The sequence below is a fragment of the Anabrus simplex genome, chromosome 1, assembly GCF_040414725.1.
Source record: "Anabrus simplex isolate iqAnaSimp1 chromosome 1, ASM4041472v1, whole genome shotgun sequence".
Taxonomy (NCBI): Eukaryota; Metazoa; Arthropoda; class Insecta; order Orthoptera; family Tettigoniidae; genus Anabrus; species Anabrus simplex.
This window is the reverse complement of record NC_090265.1, coordinates 129,430,478-129,451,314: the sequence shown is the minus strand read 5'-3', so window position 1 is coordinate 129,451,314 and position 20,837 is coordinate 129,430,478. Positions and strand designations below refer to the sequence as shown.

General features: G+C 40.6%; 1 protein-coding gene across 1 annotated transcript; it reads left to right on the top strand.

The window, feature by feature from the left end:
* Nucleotides 1-1,569: 1,569 nt before the first annotated feature.
* Nucleotides 1,570-5,226, top strand: LOC137497342 (uncharacterized). The gene is made up of 2 exons (XM_068225734.1): nt 1,570-2,666; nt 5,029-5,226. Exons 1-2 carry the CDS (start codon nt 2,067-2,069, stop codon nt 5,119-5,121), a joined length of 693 nt encoding a protein of 230 aa, XP_068081835.1. The 5' UTR covers nt 1,570-2,066; the 3' UTR covers nt 5,122-5,226.
* Nucleotides 5,227-20,837: the final 15,611 nt, after the last annotated feature.

Sequence of the window (20,837 nt, the reverse complement as noted above, 5' to 3'; positions counted from 1 at the left end):
AGACGGTAGGAACATATGCAACAGTTACATCAAGGCAAAGACGTAGATGATCTGGTTCTGGAACAAGGAGAGGCTGTTGGTGCTGATGAAATGGGAGACCCAATTTTGACATTCCCTCTGAATTACTGGCTGCCGTAGGAGAAACCATCATGGCGAGGTTATTCCATTTAGTGTGTAAGGTGTATGAGACAGGAAAGTGGCATCCGAGTTAAAGATGTTGATTCCCATAGTGAACTTAAAATATTTGTTCCGTATGAGTAAATTTATAATACCAATATAGTTGGTCCATTATTGGACATCATAAATTTTCCATCTAACTCGTTCCTAGTTGCCAGCATTTTGCCCCAGTGTGCTATCAATTTTTTTTTAATGAAACAAAGTCTCTCATAGTTCATTGGCACTGCCGGTGGCTCCAAGTAGCCTACTCTGTGGCCTCCGTGGTATGCGTCTTGGTAGGTGTGCTATTTAACAACTGATGAGCCCAACTTAGCACACTGGGGCAAAATGCCGGCAACCGGGAATGAGTTAGCCGGAAAATTTATAATGTCCAATAATGGACCAACTATATTGGTATTAGAATGTTGTTATACCTATTCCCAAGAAAGCCGGTGCTAACAAGTGTGAAAATTACCGCACCATTAGTTTAGTACCTCACGGCTGCAAAATTTTAACGCATATTATTTACAGAAGGATGGAAAGACAAATTGAAACTAAGTTGGGAGAAGATGTTTGGCTTCAGAAGAAATGTAGGAACACATGAAACAATCCTGCCTTTACGTCTGACCTTAGAGGATCGAATTAAGAAACACGTGCCCACGTACATGGCATTCGTAGACCTAGAAAAGACATTCAATAATGCTGATTGGACCAAGCTATTTGAGATTCAGAAGGCAATCGGGATCAGATACCATGGACAAAGAATTATCTATATATATAAAAATCAGTCTGCAGTGATAAGAATTGAGGGCTTTGAAACAGAAGCAGCAATCCAGAATGTTTATATTGAAATGGGAATGCTGTGCCGACATTTTCCGCCCAAAGTATTTCTGGGACAACGCAAGCTAACATAGGCAGCAGACATGACGGCGAGTTATGCGGCTGCTTGCTGCTCTGAGCTCGCCAACAGCAAATGACGTCACAATAGAACCTTCTATACGTTCTATGTCACTATCTCTTGAATGAAACATGATATCAAATTTCTGACTACACCATCATATAGCCCAGTATTAAATATGGTGATGTACCAAGTTTCAAGAAGATCGGCAGCAAGATAGCCAAGTAATTAGAAGTTAGATCTGTATGAACTTTGAAGCCTGAGGTCCGACCTTCACGTATAAAAGAGGGCCACGAGGTCGGTAATAAAACAGGAAAAGACGAACTTGGCAGTCACTGCGAGAGGACTATGTGCTTCCCGCTGACTCATCTCTCCTCGCCAGGCGATCTGTACTCTCCCAGTACTAGTCAGGCAGCTGTACTTGTTGGTACACTTTCGAAAGAGCTTTGTCTGAGCTGCAGCACTTCTCAGTGCTCGCTTTCTCTTTCAGGCGTTTTATTACAGGTGGTCCAGGATGACTGCGGCGAACAACAGCCAGGTGAAGGCGATGACGCCAGAAGAAACTGCGATAGAGTGCGGGCGCTTACCCACACGAGAGACGGAAGATCTCATGGGACCGGAGACACCGCCACCAGTGCTGGTGCCAGAGATCAAGGTGGAGACGGAGCAGTACAGGGACGGGTGTGACCCTCCTAACGTTTTCTTTTTCTCCGAGGGCTACATGAAGCTGGAATACGAGGCACTGCTCATCTACTACCGGGTGGGGCACCCTGTTCCTCCTGAACAGGGCCTCATCCTGGATAGAATGCGGCGCCCTCTACACGGAGGCAAGAAGATCTCGACGACCCTGTCCGTGGAGAGTTTTCTGCCAGGAGGCCTCATCATCAGGCATCACGACTAGGAGCAGATGTGCGACTTGGAGAATGAGCTTTCTCTGTTTCAGGTCGTTTGACTACAAGGGAGGGACGGCGTGCCAGGCACAAACTCCAGCGCCCTCAGGAGGAGGGCTGAGATGGAGACCAGCTCAGCTGCCACCCAGGCGGCCAGGAAGGACCGATGGACGAGGAATAAGGCGCTTAATACCAACTTAGTCTTCCCATCCACGCTGGAGACAAGTGACGCCACCACGGAGGTGGAACATGCCACTCCTTGGTGCCGCGACTGTGCGACCCAGGCCGAGTGGCTCGGCACTACAAACTGGATGCAGGCCAAGGTCTACCAGGAAGGGCCTGTTACCCGGGCGCAATCCAGGAAAGTACCCCAGATGGTGGACGGCAGCACAGCAGTGGAGGAGGATGCCCCCTGGCGCTTGGAAGCTGTTATCCAGGCCCGGCCTCCCAGCCTGTCAGTCGAGATGCAGACATCGATGTGCGCCCCCCAGGACAGGGAACGCAGTCGGGTTTCAGCACATACCGATGCCACCGGCGTCAACCAGGAGGAGGAAGATGCCTTCTCTACAGCGGGACCACCAGCAATCCCAGGGCCAGAGCCTCCCACCCCCGGGAAGAAGACGCCGCCGGCCCACCAGGGGAGGGCCACCCAACTGCAACCCAGGATAGCAGCCGACCAAGGAGCCCATCAGGAAAGGACCTCAGCAGGAAGCGGCAATCAGGTGAGACCGAAACGTCCCCCTCGGCTGTTCTTGCAGTGTTCCCGCTGCCTGAGGAAGGGCCACTGGCAGGAGAGGTGCGGGCTCTTAGTGAGGTGCAACCATTGTGGGGGTGATCACCACTACACAGCCTGTGCAGCTCTTAAAGCGGCACTTGTGTGCGTCATCTGCGCGGGGGGCCACCTGGCCTCTCATCACAGTTGCCCTGTGTTTCGAGCCATGGCACGGGCAGAGAGGAAGGAGGCCCGGTGCCATGACCCACCCCCATCCAGGAGGCCCCTGCCCCAGTGGGCTTGGCCTCATTCTCCAGGATTGGAGACTGGGTACGAGGGACCTCAAGGTGGTGGCGCTGTGCGGCGGGCCCTAGTGGTACTTGACATATGGTTCCGCAACCAGCAAGGCCCGCGCTAGTCACGGCAGTGCCCACACGGACTGATCCCCTGATTACTGGAATGGCGAGATTATGGTTCATGGCTGGTGCATGATACCTTTTTCTCATCTAATACAAACATCTGGACCTATCCAGAAACCACATCCTTTGCATGTGCTATCAAAATTTGTCAGGTTTTACTGCACGTAGGCTCTTTTCTGCCTATGTGGTTTTCCCTGACCCCTAATACCACGCCTTAACACCACCTCACCAACACAAACCTTGCCTGGTCGCATGTCTAACATGCAGACAGGCAGGTACTCATGTAGAACATTTCCCACTCTTCCCTGCTATCTCTTTTCTTCTTAGAAATTAATGACATGTCGGAGGCAACATAGATTGTGTTGATTGTCACGCGGGGGGAGGGCGCTTTGCCACCCACCCACCCACCCACCCACCCACCCACCCACACACACACACACACACACACACACACACACACACACACGCACACACGCACACACGCACACACACACACACACACACACACACACAGTAAAAAAGAAGACGGTAGTAAAACAGTATCTTCATGTCGCCCCAGCTGTCTCGTGCGCGACCAACTGTGGGACTTTAATTCTACATCGTTACTCTGCCTGGCGAAACGCCGATGTTCTACGCGCAAAATACGAATATTCAGTAAATTTTCTAATCCGAGGTGTGAACCTCGAACTCTAAATTTCAAGTGTGAGAAGAGGTGTTTAGAATATTACAAGTCATTTATAGTGATTGACTAACATTTAACTGTGACACTAGTGTGATAGAATTTATCTCGTAAAAGTAACACTCATTCTACGAACAAATATTCACAAAGTGATTCGTCAGAACTCAGTTCTTTTTCTGAAAGACTGTGCTTCATAAGAAAACTTAGTTGTTCTCTTAAAGACTGTGCATTCAAATTATTTCGTTTGAATAACAATCCGAATGTGCATTTACAAAACTGTGCTTTATTTTCTGAAAAACTGTGCCTTATCATATATGAATTGATTGTGCCTCAGTGTTGGAACTTCGCCTCTTGCGTAGACTATGCCATAACTTATCTTCATGACTGTGGTCAGTGAAAAACTTTGTTTATTTTCGTAGGAACTGTGCTCTTTCAGACAGTGTTTCCGTATGTGAACTTAATTTCTTTTCATAATTCTAAAGACTATTCTGAATGAAAGAACTGTGTTAATTTCGAATGACTATTCTAAATGAAAGAACTGTGTTCATTTCGAATGACTATTCTAAATGAAAGAACTGTGTTAAGTTTGAATGACTATTCTCAATGAAAGAACTATGTTAATTTTATGAGATTGTGCTTTGAAAGACTGTATGCTTTAGGAAACTTCGAAAGACGGTGTATCGAGAAAGGACTTTACTTTCTTTCATTCGACCTTGTCTTAGCGATTGTTCTCATTTTATGAACAGTGCTGTAGTATGTTAATGGGACTGTACTTCATTACGACACTTGTTATAGTTTCAAGTGTTCTATAAATCTACGTCTCAATGACATAATTTGATTTTCATTAGATTGTTCTTAAAAAAACAGTGTTAAATTCATTGCATTAACCTTACTGATGGAGAAGGTTACGAACTGAGTTTTTCACATTACTACATTAATTTCTATTTTTCCGACGAATGAATCAGACAGTTATTATTTCACTTTTGAACAATGTTAATTTACCTTTCATTGTAGATTGTAAAATTGATTTAATCTCTTCAATGAAAGCATCATTTAAAACTTATTTATGTGTGCTAAAGTTTACAAACAGTGGAACTCATAACTCGTATGAACAGTGATATGCAAATATCTCCAGTACAGTGCTGTAAGGAAGTGTCGTTCAGATTTTATTGACATTCTGTTTGGTGTTACACACTTCTTTACTCCCTTATTGGGACTTAAGTGGAATTCAAACATTAACTATACATTCCATGCTGCACTTCACCTGTCATCAGACTCCGTGGTTTGAGCCTCTACCAGAACTTCCAGAACGGTCGACCACTGAGGGATTACGTGGTTCCATGGTGCAGAGAGGTGTCCAATGGTGAGGGAAAGGAGCTCGTCATCACGGGATGTCCTCGACACCGATGCCGTGGGGACGACGTCCTCATTTCCAAACCTGCACTCTGTAAATTCAGCTGTTCATCTATGACAAGGTGATATGATTTGCTTGTTTCTTTTGAAAAAACAAAATTTTTAAAACTATAAGAACTGATTGTACTACCCTCTCTCTGACATTTCCTAAACATGGACTGTACACACCCTGGCGTCAAGCCCATTCTCCCCACTGAATAAAGTACGGGCATAGAACAGGCAGTAAAGGAAAGCAAAGAGGAATTTTGAAAAGGAATAATATTCCAAGGAGAAGAAATCAAAACCCTCAATTTTGCTGATGATATTGTTATTTCATCTGAGTCTGCAGAGGATGTGGAGAAATTGCTGACTGGTATGAACGGAGTGTTAGGTAAGGAGTACAAGATGAAAATAAATAAGTCCAAAACAAAAGTAGGTGATAGAGTGCAGGCAAACAAAGTCAGATGAGGCAGGTGATATTAGATTATGAAATTAAGTCTTAAAGGAAGTACCTAGGATTCATAAATATTGTTACTTGGGTAGTAAAACAACTATTGATGACAGAAGTAAGGAGGATATCAAATGCAGACAACCACAAGCAAGGCAGACCTTTCTTAAGAAAAGAAATTTGCTCACTTTGAACATTGATATAGGAATTAGAAGGATGTTTTTGAAGACTTTTGTCTGCAGCATGGCATTGTATGGAAGTAAAGTATGTATGATAACTAGTTCAGAAAGGAAGAGAATAGAAGCTTTTGAAATGTGGTGTCACAGATGAATGCTGAAGATGAGATGGATAGATCACATTACAAATGAAGAGATACTGAAACAAATAGGTGAGAGGAGATTGATTTGGCTAAATTTCAAGAGAAGAAGAGATATAATGATAGAACACATCTTAAGACACCCAGGACTTATGCAGTTGGTTTTTCAGGGAAGTGTAGAGGGTAAGAACAGTAGGGGTGGAACGAGGTATGAATACGACAAGCAGGTTAGAGCAGATGTAGTATGCAGCAGTTATGTAGAAATGGAAAGTTTAGCACAGGATAGGTGGCGTGGAAAGCTGCATCAAACCAGTCTGTGGACTGATGACTCAAACAACAACATTTTTAAATTCAGTTTTGCAGGTTCTCTGTAGAGAAGAAGGGAAAAGCTGCTCATGGGTGACACTTTGAGCTCTCATACAAGTCCTGAAAGCATGCAAGGAACATAATATTGCATTTGTGACTCTTCCTCTAAGTAGCATTCATTTGTTGCAACCCTTAGATGTGGCCTATTGTAGGCTGCTAAAATTTCAGTGGTGCCAAATTCTAGTTGGATGGGAAACATCTCATGAAGGACAGAGATCTCCCACTATCCCTAAAAATGTGTCCCTTCTTTGCTAAAAATCTTGTGGGGAAACAATTCAGGTAAACTCAGTAGCAAACCTGAAACCTGACTTTAAGGAAACAGGCATTTTCCCCATTAATGTACCTCCAGTGCTGCAACAGTTACCATCTTTCAAGCACACTGATGCATCAGCAGATTCAGATTGTATTTCCCAATCATTTGTGCTATACCTGGAAGGAAAATGGAAGGAAGTTGTTGATCAGAATAATTATTGAAAGAAGAGGCTGTACATTGTGGCAGGAGAAAACATTTCTGTGGAGAAATTACAGCACATACCTTCACCTTCCTCCTCTGCGAACCATGTGACCTTGCCACGGTGGGGAGGCTTGCGTGTCCCAATGATGCAGATAGCCGAGCCGCAGGTGCAACCATATCGGATGGGTATCTGTTGAGAGACCAGACTAACAAATGGTTCATCGAAAGGGGGGTAGCAGCCTTTCGATAGTTGCAAGGGCGGCAGTCTAGATGATTGACTGATACGGCCTTGTAATAATACTCAACATGGCTTAGCTGTGTTGATACTGCTACACGGCTGAAAGCAACGGGAAACTACAGCCGTACCTAACTCCCGAGGACATGCAGCTCTCTCTGTATGAATGATATACTGATGATGGCTTCCTCCCGGGTAAAATATTCCGGAGGTAAACTAGTCCCCCATTCGGATCTCCGGGTGGGGACTACACGAGAGGGGGCGATCATCAGGAAGATGGATACTGACATTCTGCGAGTCGGAGCGTGGAATGTTAGAAGTTTGAATCGTTGTGGTAGGTTAGAGAACCTGAAAAGGGAGATGGATAGGCTAAAGTTAGATGTAGTTGGTATAAGTGAAGTACGTTGGCAGGAAGAACAAGATTTTTGGTCAGGCGACTACCGAATTATCAACACAAAATCAAACAGGGGAAATGCAGGAGTTGGTTTAATAATGAATAAGAAAATAGGGCAGCGGGTAAGCTACTACGACCAGCATAGTGAAAGAATTATTGTCGTCAAGATAGACACCAAACCAATGCCCACCACAATAGTACAGGTCTATATGCCTACTAGTTCAGCGGATGATGAAGAAATCGAAAGAATATATGAGGAGATAGAAGATTTAATACAATATGTAAAAGGTGACGAGAATCTAATTGTGATGGGAGACTGGAATGCAGTGGTAGGCCAAGGAAGAGAAGGTAATACAGTAGGAGAATTTGGATTGGGACAAAGGAACGAAAGAGGAAGTCGGCTGGTTGAATTCTGCACTGATCATAATTTAGTCCTTGCCAATACTTGGTTCAAACACCACAAACGACGGCTGTATACATGGACGAGACCTGGAGACACCGGAAGGTATCAAATAGACTTCATTATGATTAGGCAGAGATTCAGAAACCAGGTGTTGGATTGCAAAACTTTCCCAGGAGCAGACGTGGACTCTGACCATAACTTGTTGGTCATGAAATGCCATCTGAAGTTGAAGAAATTGAAGAAAGGAAAGAATGCAAAAAGATTGGATCTAGACAAGTTGAAAGAAAAGAGTGTGAGGGATTGTTTCAAGGAACATGTTGCACAAGGACTAAATGAAAAGGCTGAAGGAAACACTATAGAGGAAGAGTGGAGAGTCATGAAGAATGAAGTCAGTAGGGCTGCTGAAGAAATGTTAGGAAGGAAGAAAAGATCAACTAAGAATCAGTGGATAACTCAGGAGATACTAGACCTGATTGATGAACGACGAAACTACAAGAATGCTAGAAATGAACAGGGCAGAAAAGAATACAGGCGATTAAAGAATCAAGTGGATAGAAAGTGCAAGGTAGCTAAGGAAGAATGGCTGAAGGAGAAGTGCAAGGATGTCGAAGGCTGTATGGTCCTGGGTAAGGTAGATGCTGCATACAGGAAAATCAAGGAAACCTTTGGAGAAAGGAAATCTAGGTGTATGAATATTAAGAGCTCAGATGGAAAGCCACTTCTAGGGAAAGAAGACAAAGCAGAAAGATGGCAGGAGCATATCCAACAGTTGTATCAAGGTAAAGATGTAAATAATTTGGTTCTGGAACAAGAAGAGGCTGTTGATGCTGATGAAATGGGAGACCCAATTTTGAGGTCAGAGTTTGACAGAGCTGTGAGTGACCTCAATAGGAACAAGGCACCTGGAATTGATGACATTCCCTCTGAATTACTGACTGCCTTAGGAGAAACCAGCATGGCAAGGTTATTTCATTTAGTGTGCAAGATGTATGAGACAGGAGAAGTCCCATCCGATTTTCGGAAGAATGTTGTTATACCTATTCCCAAGAAAGCCGGTGCTGACAGGTGTGAAAACTACCGCACCATTAGTTTAGTATCTCATGCCTGCAAAATTTTAACACGTATTATTTACAGAAGAATGGAAAAGCAAGTAGAAGCTGAGTTGGGAGAAGATCAATTTGGCTTCAGAAGAAATGTAGGCACACGTGAAGCAATACTGACTTTACGTCTGATCTTAGAGGATAGAATCAAGAAGGACAAGCCCACGTACATGGCATTCGTAGATCTAGAAAAGGCATTCGATAATGTTGATTGGACCAAGCTATTTATGATTCTGAAGATGATAGGGATCAGATACCGAGAACGAAGAATTATCTACAATCTGTATAAAAATCAGTTTGCAGTGATAAGAATCGAGGGCTTTGAAAAAGAAGCAGCAATCCAGAAAGGAGTGAGGCAAGGCTGCAGTTTGTCCCCTCTCCTTTTCAATGTTTACATAGAACAGGCAGTAAAGGAAATCAAAGAGAAATTTGGAAATGGAATCACAGTCCAAGGAGAGGAAATCAAAACCTTGAGATTTGCCGATGATATTGTTATTTTATCTGAGACTGCAGAAGATCTCGAGAAGTTGCTGAATGGTATGGATGAAGTCTTGGGTAGGGAGTACAAGATGAAAATAAATAAGTCCAAAACAAAAGTAATGGAGTGCAGTCGAACGAAGGCAGGTGATGTAGGAAATATTAGATTAGGAAATGAAGCCTTAAAGGAAGTAGATGAATATTGTTACTTGGGTAGTAAAATAACTAACGATGGCAGAAGTAAGGAGGACATAAAATGCAGACTAGCACAAGCAAGGAAGAGCTTTCTTAAGAAAAGAAATTTGCTCACTTCAAACATTGATATCGGAATTAGAAAGATGTTTTTGAAGACTTTCGTGTGGAGTGTGGCATTGTATGGAAGTGAAACATGGACGATAACTAGCTCAGAAAGAAAGAGAATAGAAGCTTTTGAAATGTGGTGTTACAGAAGAATGCTGAAGGTGAGATGGATAGATCGAATCACGAATGAAGAGATACTGAATCGAATTGGTGAGAGGAGATCGATTTGGCTAAATTTGACGAAAAGAAGAGATAGAATGATAGGACACATCTTAAGACACCCAGGACTTGTTCAGTTGGTTTTTGAAGGAAGTGTAGGTGGTAAGAACGGTAGGGGTAGACCAAGGTATGAATATGACAAGCAGATTAGAGCAGATGTAGGATGCAATAGTTACGTAGAAATGAAAAGGTTAGCGCAGGATAGAGTGGCATGGAGAGCTGCATCAAACCAGTCTATGGACTGATGACTCAAACAACAACACCTTCACCTTCCACTTCAAAAGACAGAAATGTAACTTCAACCTCGAAGCGGAGAATGAATGAATGAATATGAAGAAGCAGGAATTGAAATTTCTTATGCTTCTGAATGTTTCTGGGGAACTGACTGAAGATGTATCAATAGAAGACATTCTATTAAATGACCTTGACTACATCCCAAAACCAAGCAATTTCACAGCAATTGAATATGAGTGCAAATTTTCATCAGGGAGAGTAAAGTCCATCAGCAACAATGGAGCATATGTCAGCTATATGCACACATGGTGGAGTGTCTTGGAAGTAGCCAGAGAAAGGAGATTGCATCTTTACACTTCATAAAGATTAAATAATGGAAAGGAACAAACAGGTGAAAATCGAGTAATGTATAGAATGATAGGAACATCAAAAGGAACAATTAACATTTACTTTTCTTGTTATATGATCTTCTCGATGTTCATTTCCATATATCTCTTCATAAAAATTAAGTGATGGGAAAGAATAAACAAGGATAAGAACATATCAGCCTACTAGCATATCACAATAAAGGTTAGTCTTAGGAGCAATGTTAAAAAAAAGGCTAGGACAAACATGAAAAGACAAAAGGACAAGGAAAACTCCTGCATCATCACATAGGTGCGCCCCTCATCTCATCATGAAGCTGGAAAGCAGGAATAAGCTCAACGAGGACTGAGAATAAACAGCCCTTATTTTGAACAAAAACAAAATGATAGGATTATATATTTTATGAGGGGAAGCAAAGAGAAGTGCCTTTTCTTCTCCACAAATGTTAAGATGTCACTGTAACATTTATCAGATGCCAATTTATGAAAGAATCAGTTTTTTGTCATATAAAATTAACCTCTGAACATGTCATTTTCACTAAAACTCTTCTTGTAATTGATTAGATGAAAACTTGCAGGTTTAACAGAAACAATCATCTTGCACTCCAATATTCTTTACTTTGACCTATCAGTAAAAGGAATGCCTTCAAGGATCAGGAAAACATTCCGATCAAACTGCACACATTTTACTTTTTAACTTCTTTTTACCAGCTGAAGTCACTAGCTGACATTCAAGTGAGGCTTGCAAATTGTCATTTCCAATCTTTTCTTTTGGTTTTCTATTTACTGTACTCGTGGTCAATATCAGCTTTCATAAGGGTGGGCCCACTTTCTAAGAACTCATTGTCACTTTCCTGCCAGGCTTGACTTACCTTTGCCATACAAGTCAGTACTGAAGTGTGCAAAATCATGTTCTATCTCCCACAGTTGTCAGAACAAAAGACAGATCCTAATGGACTCTGTTATGGAGGGTAAGAGAAGTAGAGGGAGACCAAGACGATGATGGTTAGACTCAGTTTCTAAGGATTTAAAGATTTGAGGTATAGAACTAAATGAGGCCACAGCACTAGTTGGAAATAGAGGATTGTGGCGACGTTTAGTAAATTCACAGAGGCTTGCAGACTGAACGCTGAAAGGTATAATGGTCTATGATGATAATGTATGTATGTATGTATGTATGTATGTATGTTCACCATACATGAAACGCGTAGTTGTGGATTATGAGATTAAAGATCCTCAGTTACCTTCTGTAAAATACTACACAGTTGGGAATGATCTAGGCACATACTGCTGAAGATCGTAAGTGTAACTTTGTGTTATTGATCTTGTAAGATTTATTCTTACCCTCCTTCTCCTTACATTATAATCACCTGTCACTATGTTTTCACAATTCATCTTTCTTATTTTTTTTTAAAAATCTGGCTGAATTTCACTCACTTTTAGGACAGTAACATTTACAACAAGCTCAAATCCATTTCCAGCGTATCATATTGTTAACAGTGAACTATGTCCTCTGGTATGGGCTGGAACAAATTGATTTCTTCCATCAAACTGTGTCTAATCTTTGGCTTGTAATCAATTGAACTTTGCTTGACATGAAGAAAATAGTCTGTCTAGCTTGTGATGTTTGGAACATCACAGTATGTACAAAATTTTTAAACTGTGTAATTAATTGGAGAGATTTAATTAGTGGTAGATCATTTTTAATTATTATGTTTTTATATAGGGTTTTTAGTCATCCATTTCACATCATCATTTCATTTCTTTGTATCATGGCTATAACGTATTCTGAATGAATGGCTTCTTGAGTAAGGTATTAAAACATCACACGTATTAATAGCTTGGGGTAAATTTCCAGTAGCCGAGGTCAGGTGACCGGACTCACCATGCTTATTTTAGCCCATTACCAGGAAATAGACGTCATCAAGCTTGCAAGAGTCCTTACCCCTTCCATACTCTGAAGAGACAGTTAAAGCCTTGTTAACGCCTACTTTTCGAAGTTCGCTACATGCCGCTTTGATTGCCTGGGAAAGTTCAACCTATGTGAATGGACGTCATGGAACAAGATGATGGATATACAACGATGGATAGGAGAAGGGATAGTACATCAGATCTTAATGGACCATGTGATATGGTACAGCGAGGGAGATTTTGGAGCCTTATACATCCATGACAAGAGCTGGAGAGGGCAAGTCTATTGGTCAATTCTAAACTATTCTGTCATTACATCGGAGGAAGGCTGTACATCTTGACATTGGAGAAGGTCTTAACTGCTGAAGATCTTAACTTAGTTCACTTTGCATCTGAGTAGAGCACTACTCAGAATTACTCTCATTGAGACCTGGTTATCTCCGTGACGGGAGTTAAAGTTAATGAGAGACTGGTATAGGACAGGAGAAATTTTGTTATGTATTTAGTTATGCTACAGTTCTATAATATGGAACAATACAAGTGTATTCTCTCCATGAACGTAACCCAAGGGTTGTGCTATTGAAAGTAGGACTCATTACAACTTTATGTAACCAGTACTGTAGGAAGTGTTAAAGTCAGGAAAGTCATTGTTCACTTAGTGAGCTATGCATGAATCAGAAATAGGACTAGTAGGCCTACCTACAACGAGAGATGACGATGCCACCACGAGAGGTCCATCAAACATAAGCTGCTACACAGATCGTGTCCAGATAACAGAGTCTACAAATGGTGAGCTAATGGCATAAATTACTGCAAGTCTCCATGCAGCAGTTCAGTTTATTAAATTTTATTTCATTCAGTTTTTCTTTTGTGTCCGTAAGTTCAGAGTTTGTATATGTGCTGTCACGTATTTCATTCTAAGAAATAGTTATTTAATTGGTTATTGCAGAAATTCTTATTAACGATCCTTGATTTCCAAGTTAGTGTGTACTTAATAGTTGGTGTTCCGTCACCCCACCTCTGGGAGTAGCCTATTTAGAGTCTCATTACTCATTATTATTAATTATCAACTATCGTCTTCAAGCCATAAGTTTGAAGTCTGGTGCCTATGGGATATTGCTTATGGAGAAGTATATGAGCAAGTATATATTTATATTAAAATGAAGGTGACCCGGCACGTCATATATTATAGTCCTCTCCATGTAAGGCCATACATTAAGGGTGCAACCTTACCTTTTCTCCCCTGTAATGTTAAGGTAGTGATTTATAGTTTTCTTTCTGTTGGGTATTTTGCAGTTATTTTTCAGTGTCGGTAACCGTACAGTTTAGGGACCCTACCTGCCAATATGACGTCTCACATTTACTGTTAGAAACCGCGGCCTTGAACATATTGTGTACGTGACATACGTTTTTGTGCTTATGTTAACGCCTTCATTTTGTTGGCAATATATGCATTATCACATTGGTGAATCCACAAACAATTTTATTTGAACCATTTTAATTAGAACTACATATTTTTATTGGAGGAAGTTTTAGTCTCTGACAAGATAGTTTTAGTATGATCATTGACAGTGTTCCATTAATATGTTTTTATTAATGTATCAATATTCACATTATATGTACCAAATTTTAGAAACTAGCTAATCTTTTAGCTTTTATTTGTAATATTATATGTACTTTTAAAGGTATTTTAGGCTGAAGATGCCCTAAAGATGTCCCAAATAAGTGTTATTGTGTTTATGTAACCAATATAAGTGGAAATAAAGTACTGAATAAGTGGATTAATGAGCACCTTTATTATTTTTGAAAGTCACATATTGTTGCACATCCATGATGTGAGAGTGGGTACGTCACAAGCTGGCTGTATTATGATGCTATTGCCCCTGAATGGTACACTATGCCCTGATGATTGTTTTCTGTGGTTTCCCCATTTCTCACACCATACGAATGCTGAGACATGACCTTAATCAACAGGCTGCTACCTTTCTAGTCTCAGCTCATTCTCATCCAAAAACCTAGGTTAGTGTGACTTTAAACCACCGGAACAAACTCACTAATATACAATGAATGATAGTGAAGTTAATTTCACAATAATTCAGTCTTCTGTTGATGTTTATATTTACTATCATGTAGGTTTAGTGTAATGGGACTTACTTGCTGATAGAATACAGAATATGATCTTTTATATATTTTAATTCTTCAGAATTTATTTGATTCATGTCTACTCTGTCTGTCATTCTTTACTATACCCGACATGAATCTTGATTATATTTTAAAATAGTTTTCATCAGTATTCCTTTCACCTTTACCATAAAATAACATGAAACTTCTCTGTTTTTCAAACTTATTCTGACATCCTATCTCCTATGTTACACTCATGTTCATAAAAACCAGAACACCTTGAAACACTATAGATAGGAAGTTCATATTCACAGGACATGTGCATTTATATGTTCTGAAGAAATGACTAGCATTTGAACGATGTCGGCCCTCAGGTTCAAGGTCCACATCGATATCTCGGCGCACAACCACTGACTGGTAAAACATGCCTGCGGCTTCGTTGTCGCTATAATCTGAAAGTAATTGATCAGTGTGACTTGAGCAGTCATGCAGGATGCCTCGCAGACTTATGTGAGAACCGTACCGTCAAATGAGTAAGTTTGAAAGAGGGTGCATTATTGGCATGAGAGAATGTGATGCATCCATCCGGGAAATTGCTGCTCACGTGGGACGAAGTGTGTCGGCAGTGCAACGGGTGTGTACTGAATGGTTTACAAAAGGCCATAGAACACGATGAGATGGGTCTGGTCGCACCACCCAGACAAGGTCGACATCTCATCCGAATGGCATTGCAGAACAGATCTGCATCCTCCTCAGCTCTGGTGCAACAATGGAATGTGTAACACATTGTACACTTTCAGGAGTGACAGTCTGTCATCATTTATTATGGTCTGGGTTACCGGTGCATCATCCACTTCTCCGCCTACCTTTGACTAAAGTGCATTAACATGCTAGACTGCAATGGTGTCTGGAACGACGTCACTGGGGACAGGAATGGCAACAGATAATGTTTTCGGATGAATCCAGGTTCTGTTTGTTTGAAAATGATGGCCACATTTTGATTCGCCACAGACTGGGGGAGAGTCATCACAATGACTACATTCGCACAAGACATACATCGCCAACTCAAGCTCTTATGATGTGGGGTCCTATTAGATACAACCACAAATCATCACAGTTGATGTGTGTCCAGGGCACTGTGACCAGTTGGACCTACGTGAAGGACATCCTGCGACCCGTAGCCATATCCTTTCTTCACGACACCACAGACACCATATTTCACCAGGGCAATGCGCAACCACACGTTGTTGCATGAAGTTATCAGTGCCCATGGAGGACCCATTGCCTGCTAGGCAACAGGATACATGCTGAATCTACGTGACTGAAATGCTAATCATTTCTGCAGAACATACTAATGAACATGTCTTGTGAATATGAACTTCCTGTCTCTAGTCTTTCCAAGGTGTTCTATTTTTTATGGACATGAGTGTAGCCACTGATGCTTTCACGGCCCATACTTATAGACATGATACTGTATAGGCTCTTGGGCTTATGCCATGTCAAGAAAATAAGGTGAAATTCTTTACATTTTACAGAGAACTGTGCTCTGTGTCATCAGAAGAGATCTCGACTGTCCATGAGAAAGGCTTCTTAAACAATGACTCTTTAAATTTAGACGTTATAATAGATGTGGAAATGATACATTCATTCGCCACCAGATGGCTCCCAGGACGTGGCACAGCGCTAGCGTTCGAATCGGAGGCTTACCGAACCATCAGAATCAGTCTAAGGGGTTCACATAACATGTATACGTAATATATGACATGTATACGTAATATATGACATTGACAGGTGTGTGACATAACACAAGCCTGGAATGAAACATCTGGCGATGAGGAGCGTACGAATTTGGAAAACCCTGAGACGAAGTAACAGTAGTGAAGGGAACTACCTACGTAAATTCTTAATGGCTGGCAACCATGTATTACTTAATTGGTAGCCGGTGTCTCTGTTGAAATTGTTAGGATTTCTGCGTATTTCCATAGCTTCCTGTATAATCCTAGACCTGTAGTGTCTAGTGTGGGTAAGAGCTCGAGCATCTTGGAACATGACATCATGACCCGACGATACAGCATGTTCAGCTGGTTTGTCTGGTTGGTTGAGACGAATATTATGTTCATGTTCCCTTGATACAGGTACCAATGGACCAGCATGTTTGACCGTCGTATACCTTACCGCAAGTACAGGGAATTTTGTATACCCCAGGATGTAAAAGTGGGGACAATTTGTCCTTGGTTACATTCAGACTGTGAGCAATTTTAGTGGTGGTGCCAAACAGTTTTTATATTGTGTTTGCGGAGGACCTTGGCAATTTGATCTGTGGTGTTGTGAATGTAAGGAGAGTAGGCAGTTCCTTTCACTTCTTCCTTCTGTGAGCTTTGCTTGGTTATTTCTCTGGAAAGCAGGATTCTATGAATCTGCAAATCGCTGTAAACATTACCCTTGAATGTGACTTTGAGCGTGTCCATCTCCACCTGGATATTTGATGGCTCACAATTTCATTTCGCCCTTTTGGCGAGTGTCGTGAGAATGCCTTGTTTTTGTGTTGGATGGTGGTGAGAATCTGCATGAAGATGGTGATTTGTGTGGGTAGGCTTACGATAGACGGAATGTCCTAAGGAGCCGTCCGGTTTCTTTCTTACTAGAACATCCAAGAAAGGAAGGCATCCATCCGACTCCATCTACATAGTGAATTTTATTGAAGGATGTTGCTGATTTAGATGGTTTAGAAATAGATGAAGTTTCTCAAGACCTTCTGTCCAGACCACAAATGCATCATCAACATGCCTCCACCATATCATAGGTTTGACGGGCGCCAAAACAATAGCCTCCGCCTCAAAATGCTCCATAAAGAAATTAGCCACTACGGACAAAAGTGGACTTCCTATAGCCACTCCATCTGTTCGTAAAAATTCCCACTCCACAAGAAATAGCTAGAAGTCATGCAGTGGTAAAATAGCTTAGTAATGTCCTCGGGGAACAGGTGTTCAATGAGAGACATGACCGAGTAATTGACACTTTAGTGAACAAGGACTCCACATACGAAACTCACCAAAAGTGCATTAGGTGGAACGGTTATGGTTGACAGCTTGTTGCGAAATACAGAGAGTCTCTGACGTATGATTCAGTACGTCCTATGTGTGGCTGAAGCAATTTGCTTAGGTATTTAGCCAGAGCATACGTAGGAGAACCTATCGCACTAACAATAGGTCTGAGGGAAACATCTTTTTTTATGGATCTTAGGCAGTCCATATAATCTAGGTGGCACTGCACCCCCCCGGAGACAGATGTTTAGCCTCCTCTTTTGGAACTGAAGATTGCTTTAAGAGCTTCATGGTGGTGTTGGACACATAAGTGGTGGGGTCACATGAGCTCAGTCTGTAAACAGGCTCTGACAATATAGCCAAGATCTTATGTTTGTTTCCATTATAGTACACTGATTGCATTGTGTCTCCCTTGTCAGTTCATCATCATCATCATCATCATCATCATCATCATTTCCCTTTATCTAGCTGTAGCCGGGTAGGGGCAAATATGGTTCCTCTCCACTTTCTTCGGTCTTTCCACCACTCCTCCTCCAACACTGTGTCCCAGTCCATGTTTCTTACTATAATGCTGCATTGGATGGTATCCTTCCATCTCAATCGTGGTCGTCCACGGCCTCTCCTTCCTTGGATTTGCATTTCCATCACCTTTTTTGGCATTCTTTCGTCGCTCATCCGCTTTATGTGCCCAAACCATCTTAGTCGGCTCTTCTCTATTATGTCATAGAAAGTCTGTCATAGAAAGAAAGAGATCCACCTTATCAATACTAAATTTAATAATGTTTTTTAAAACAGGACCGGTTTCGACTTATCACAAGTCATCCTCAGCTGTTATTTACATACACATTAGAATACATGTTTTAACAGTTGTATCTTACAAATAAACATGTCATGTTTGATAGACATTAGGTAGTATGTCTAGAAGTGAAATTCTGCTTCTTACATCTAAGTTTAAAGGATCAAGAATATTAAAAAGATTTCTATCTTTAACACATTAAAAAAATTATGACACATGATAAAATTTGTTATTTACACCTGACCTTGAATATAGCATTAACGTTCAAGTTTTACTAGTAATAGTTCTTTAAAAGGACTTTCATATTGTGTTGTTTTTAGTCTACTAAATATGCTTAAATGTAGCCACATGTGCTTATACAGTATACTTCTTAGTAGGCTTAGACTTTGTCAAAATGAGTAATGTGAATTCGAAGTTGAAATTACAATAACAAAGTGAAATGCGTTTGAAATAATATTAAGCTAGGTAATTGTAACCTCTGTTGAATAACTCCTGCAATTATATGCTATTTAAAATACATTTCATGCAAAGAAGACATTAGCACACTTCAATATATAAAAGTTGAAAGGTATAAGACAATCATATACGTTTTGTGAAATTCATATGAAGTATTGTTCTTTCCTCATGCGTATGTGTCAATTTCAAATGGGGTAGTATACTTTATATAAACTTTGTCAAATTAAGTAATGTGAATCTGAATTTGAGATTGCGTTGAGAAATGAAATGCCAGGTAATTAAAACCTGTATTGAATGACCTCTTCAAATATATACTGTGTAAAATACATTAAATGCAACATAAGACAATGGTACATTTCAATATGCAAGTTAAAAGGTAAGGGGCAGTCCTGCAAATTTGTAAATCTTCATATGAAGTACTGTTCTTCACGTGTACATGCCAAGTTCAAATGGGGCACTATTGGCCACTATTTGCTAAAGTCCAATCACTATAAACTTATATTGTCTTGCTAAATATACAGATTGAAGATGAATGTGCTGCTGGGGTTATGAAAGCTGTTGTTGTAGGTGGTTCTTTTTCGGTCTATGATACTTGCTAACTATCTGTAAAAAGTAAATGAAATCAATTAGAAGCGTATTAGATGTTAAAGTGTTAAACTTGTGTGTGTGTGTGTATTGTAGAGATTACTTACTGTCGTGAGATGATTGGGAAGTGTATCGCTTGGCAGCTTGGCGTGTACTATATCGTGAACTTGTGGTATTAGTGTCTGTTGTCGTGAGGGGAATGGAGGGGTGGGGAAGGGGAGTTGCTAACTGTGTAGAGGAGGAGTTAGTTGTGTCTTTCTCCTGCACTGTGGATTGCGCGTGGTGTTGTTTATTGACTGTTCTCAGATAATAGTTTTTTATAAAAGGGATGATTTTATTAAATAAAATATTGGTTTTATCTGTTATTTCAGTAATATTATAATTAGGGTTTGCATATTGGTCTACTGTTATATATAGTTCTTCAGTAATATTGAGTAAGGGTCCTTTGGGGTTTGTGCTTAATATTATCATATCATTATCTATATTAGTAAAGTTATGTTTGTAATCAACCATGTGTTGTCCTATTGCCGAAAAATGGTTGTGTTTTATGGCATTGACGTGTTCGTTGTATCTGATAGTAAAGTTTCTGCCTGTACGTCCTATGTAGCTTGTTAGACAGTTATTGCAGCGGATACGGTAAACTCCAGAATGAAGGTATTTGTTGTTATTGTTGATAGTTTTTGTGTTATGTATGATGATGTTGCTGTTATGTGTAACCTGTAGGCTATTTCAAGGTTATGTTTTTTGAAAATGTTGGTTAACGAGTATATGTGCGTGTTATTAAAGGTAAAGGTTGCGTAGTTTTTATTAGGTTTGTCCATTTTTTATAATTTAGTTTTGGGTTTTGATTTGAATTTATGAATGATTGAATTGACTGTATCTTTCTTGTATCCATTTTTTCTCGCTATTTCTTGGATTAAATGTATCTCTTCATTAAAATCTGTTTTCGAAAGCGGTATGTTAAAGGCTCTATAAACCATACTGTAATATGCTGCTTTTTTATGGGAGCTAGGATGAATGGAATCTGTTGCTATTGTATTTATTGTATGGGTGGGCTTGCGATAAATTTTGAAAGATAAATGATTGTCTTGTCTAGTAATGGTCAAATCGAGATAGTTCAGTTTGCAGTTGTTTTCTGATTCTTTTGTAAACTGTATATGTGGGTCTATGGTGTTTAATGTGTCTAACAAAGTGTTGTCATTAGTTAGTCTATTATCGATGATAGCAAACACGTCATCAACAAAACGGCACCAAAAGAATATTCCGTTTATTGTACTGATTGAGTTGTATTCGAGGTGGTCTAAATATATTTCAGCAATTGTACCGGAGGCGGGAGAACCCATTGGTAAGCCTAGTTGTTGATAAATTGTGTCATGGAACTTAAAAAAGTTGTTATTGACGGCAAATTCTAAAATTATTATGAATTCCTCGATTTCTAAATTACTTAGTTTACTGTAAGTTTTGAGG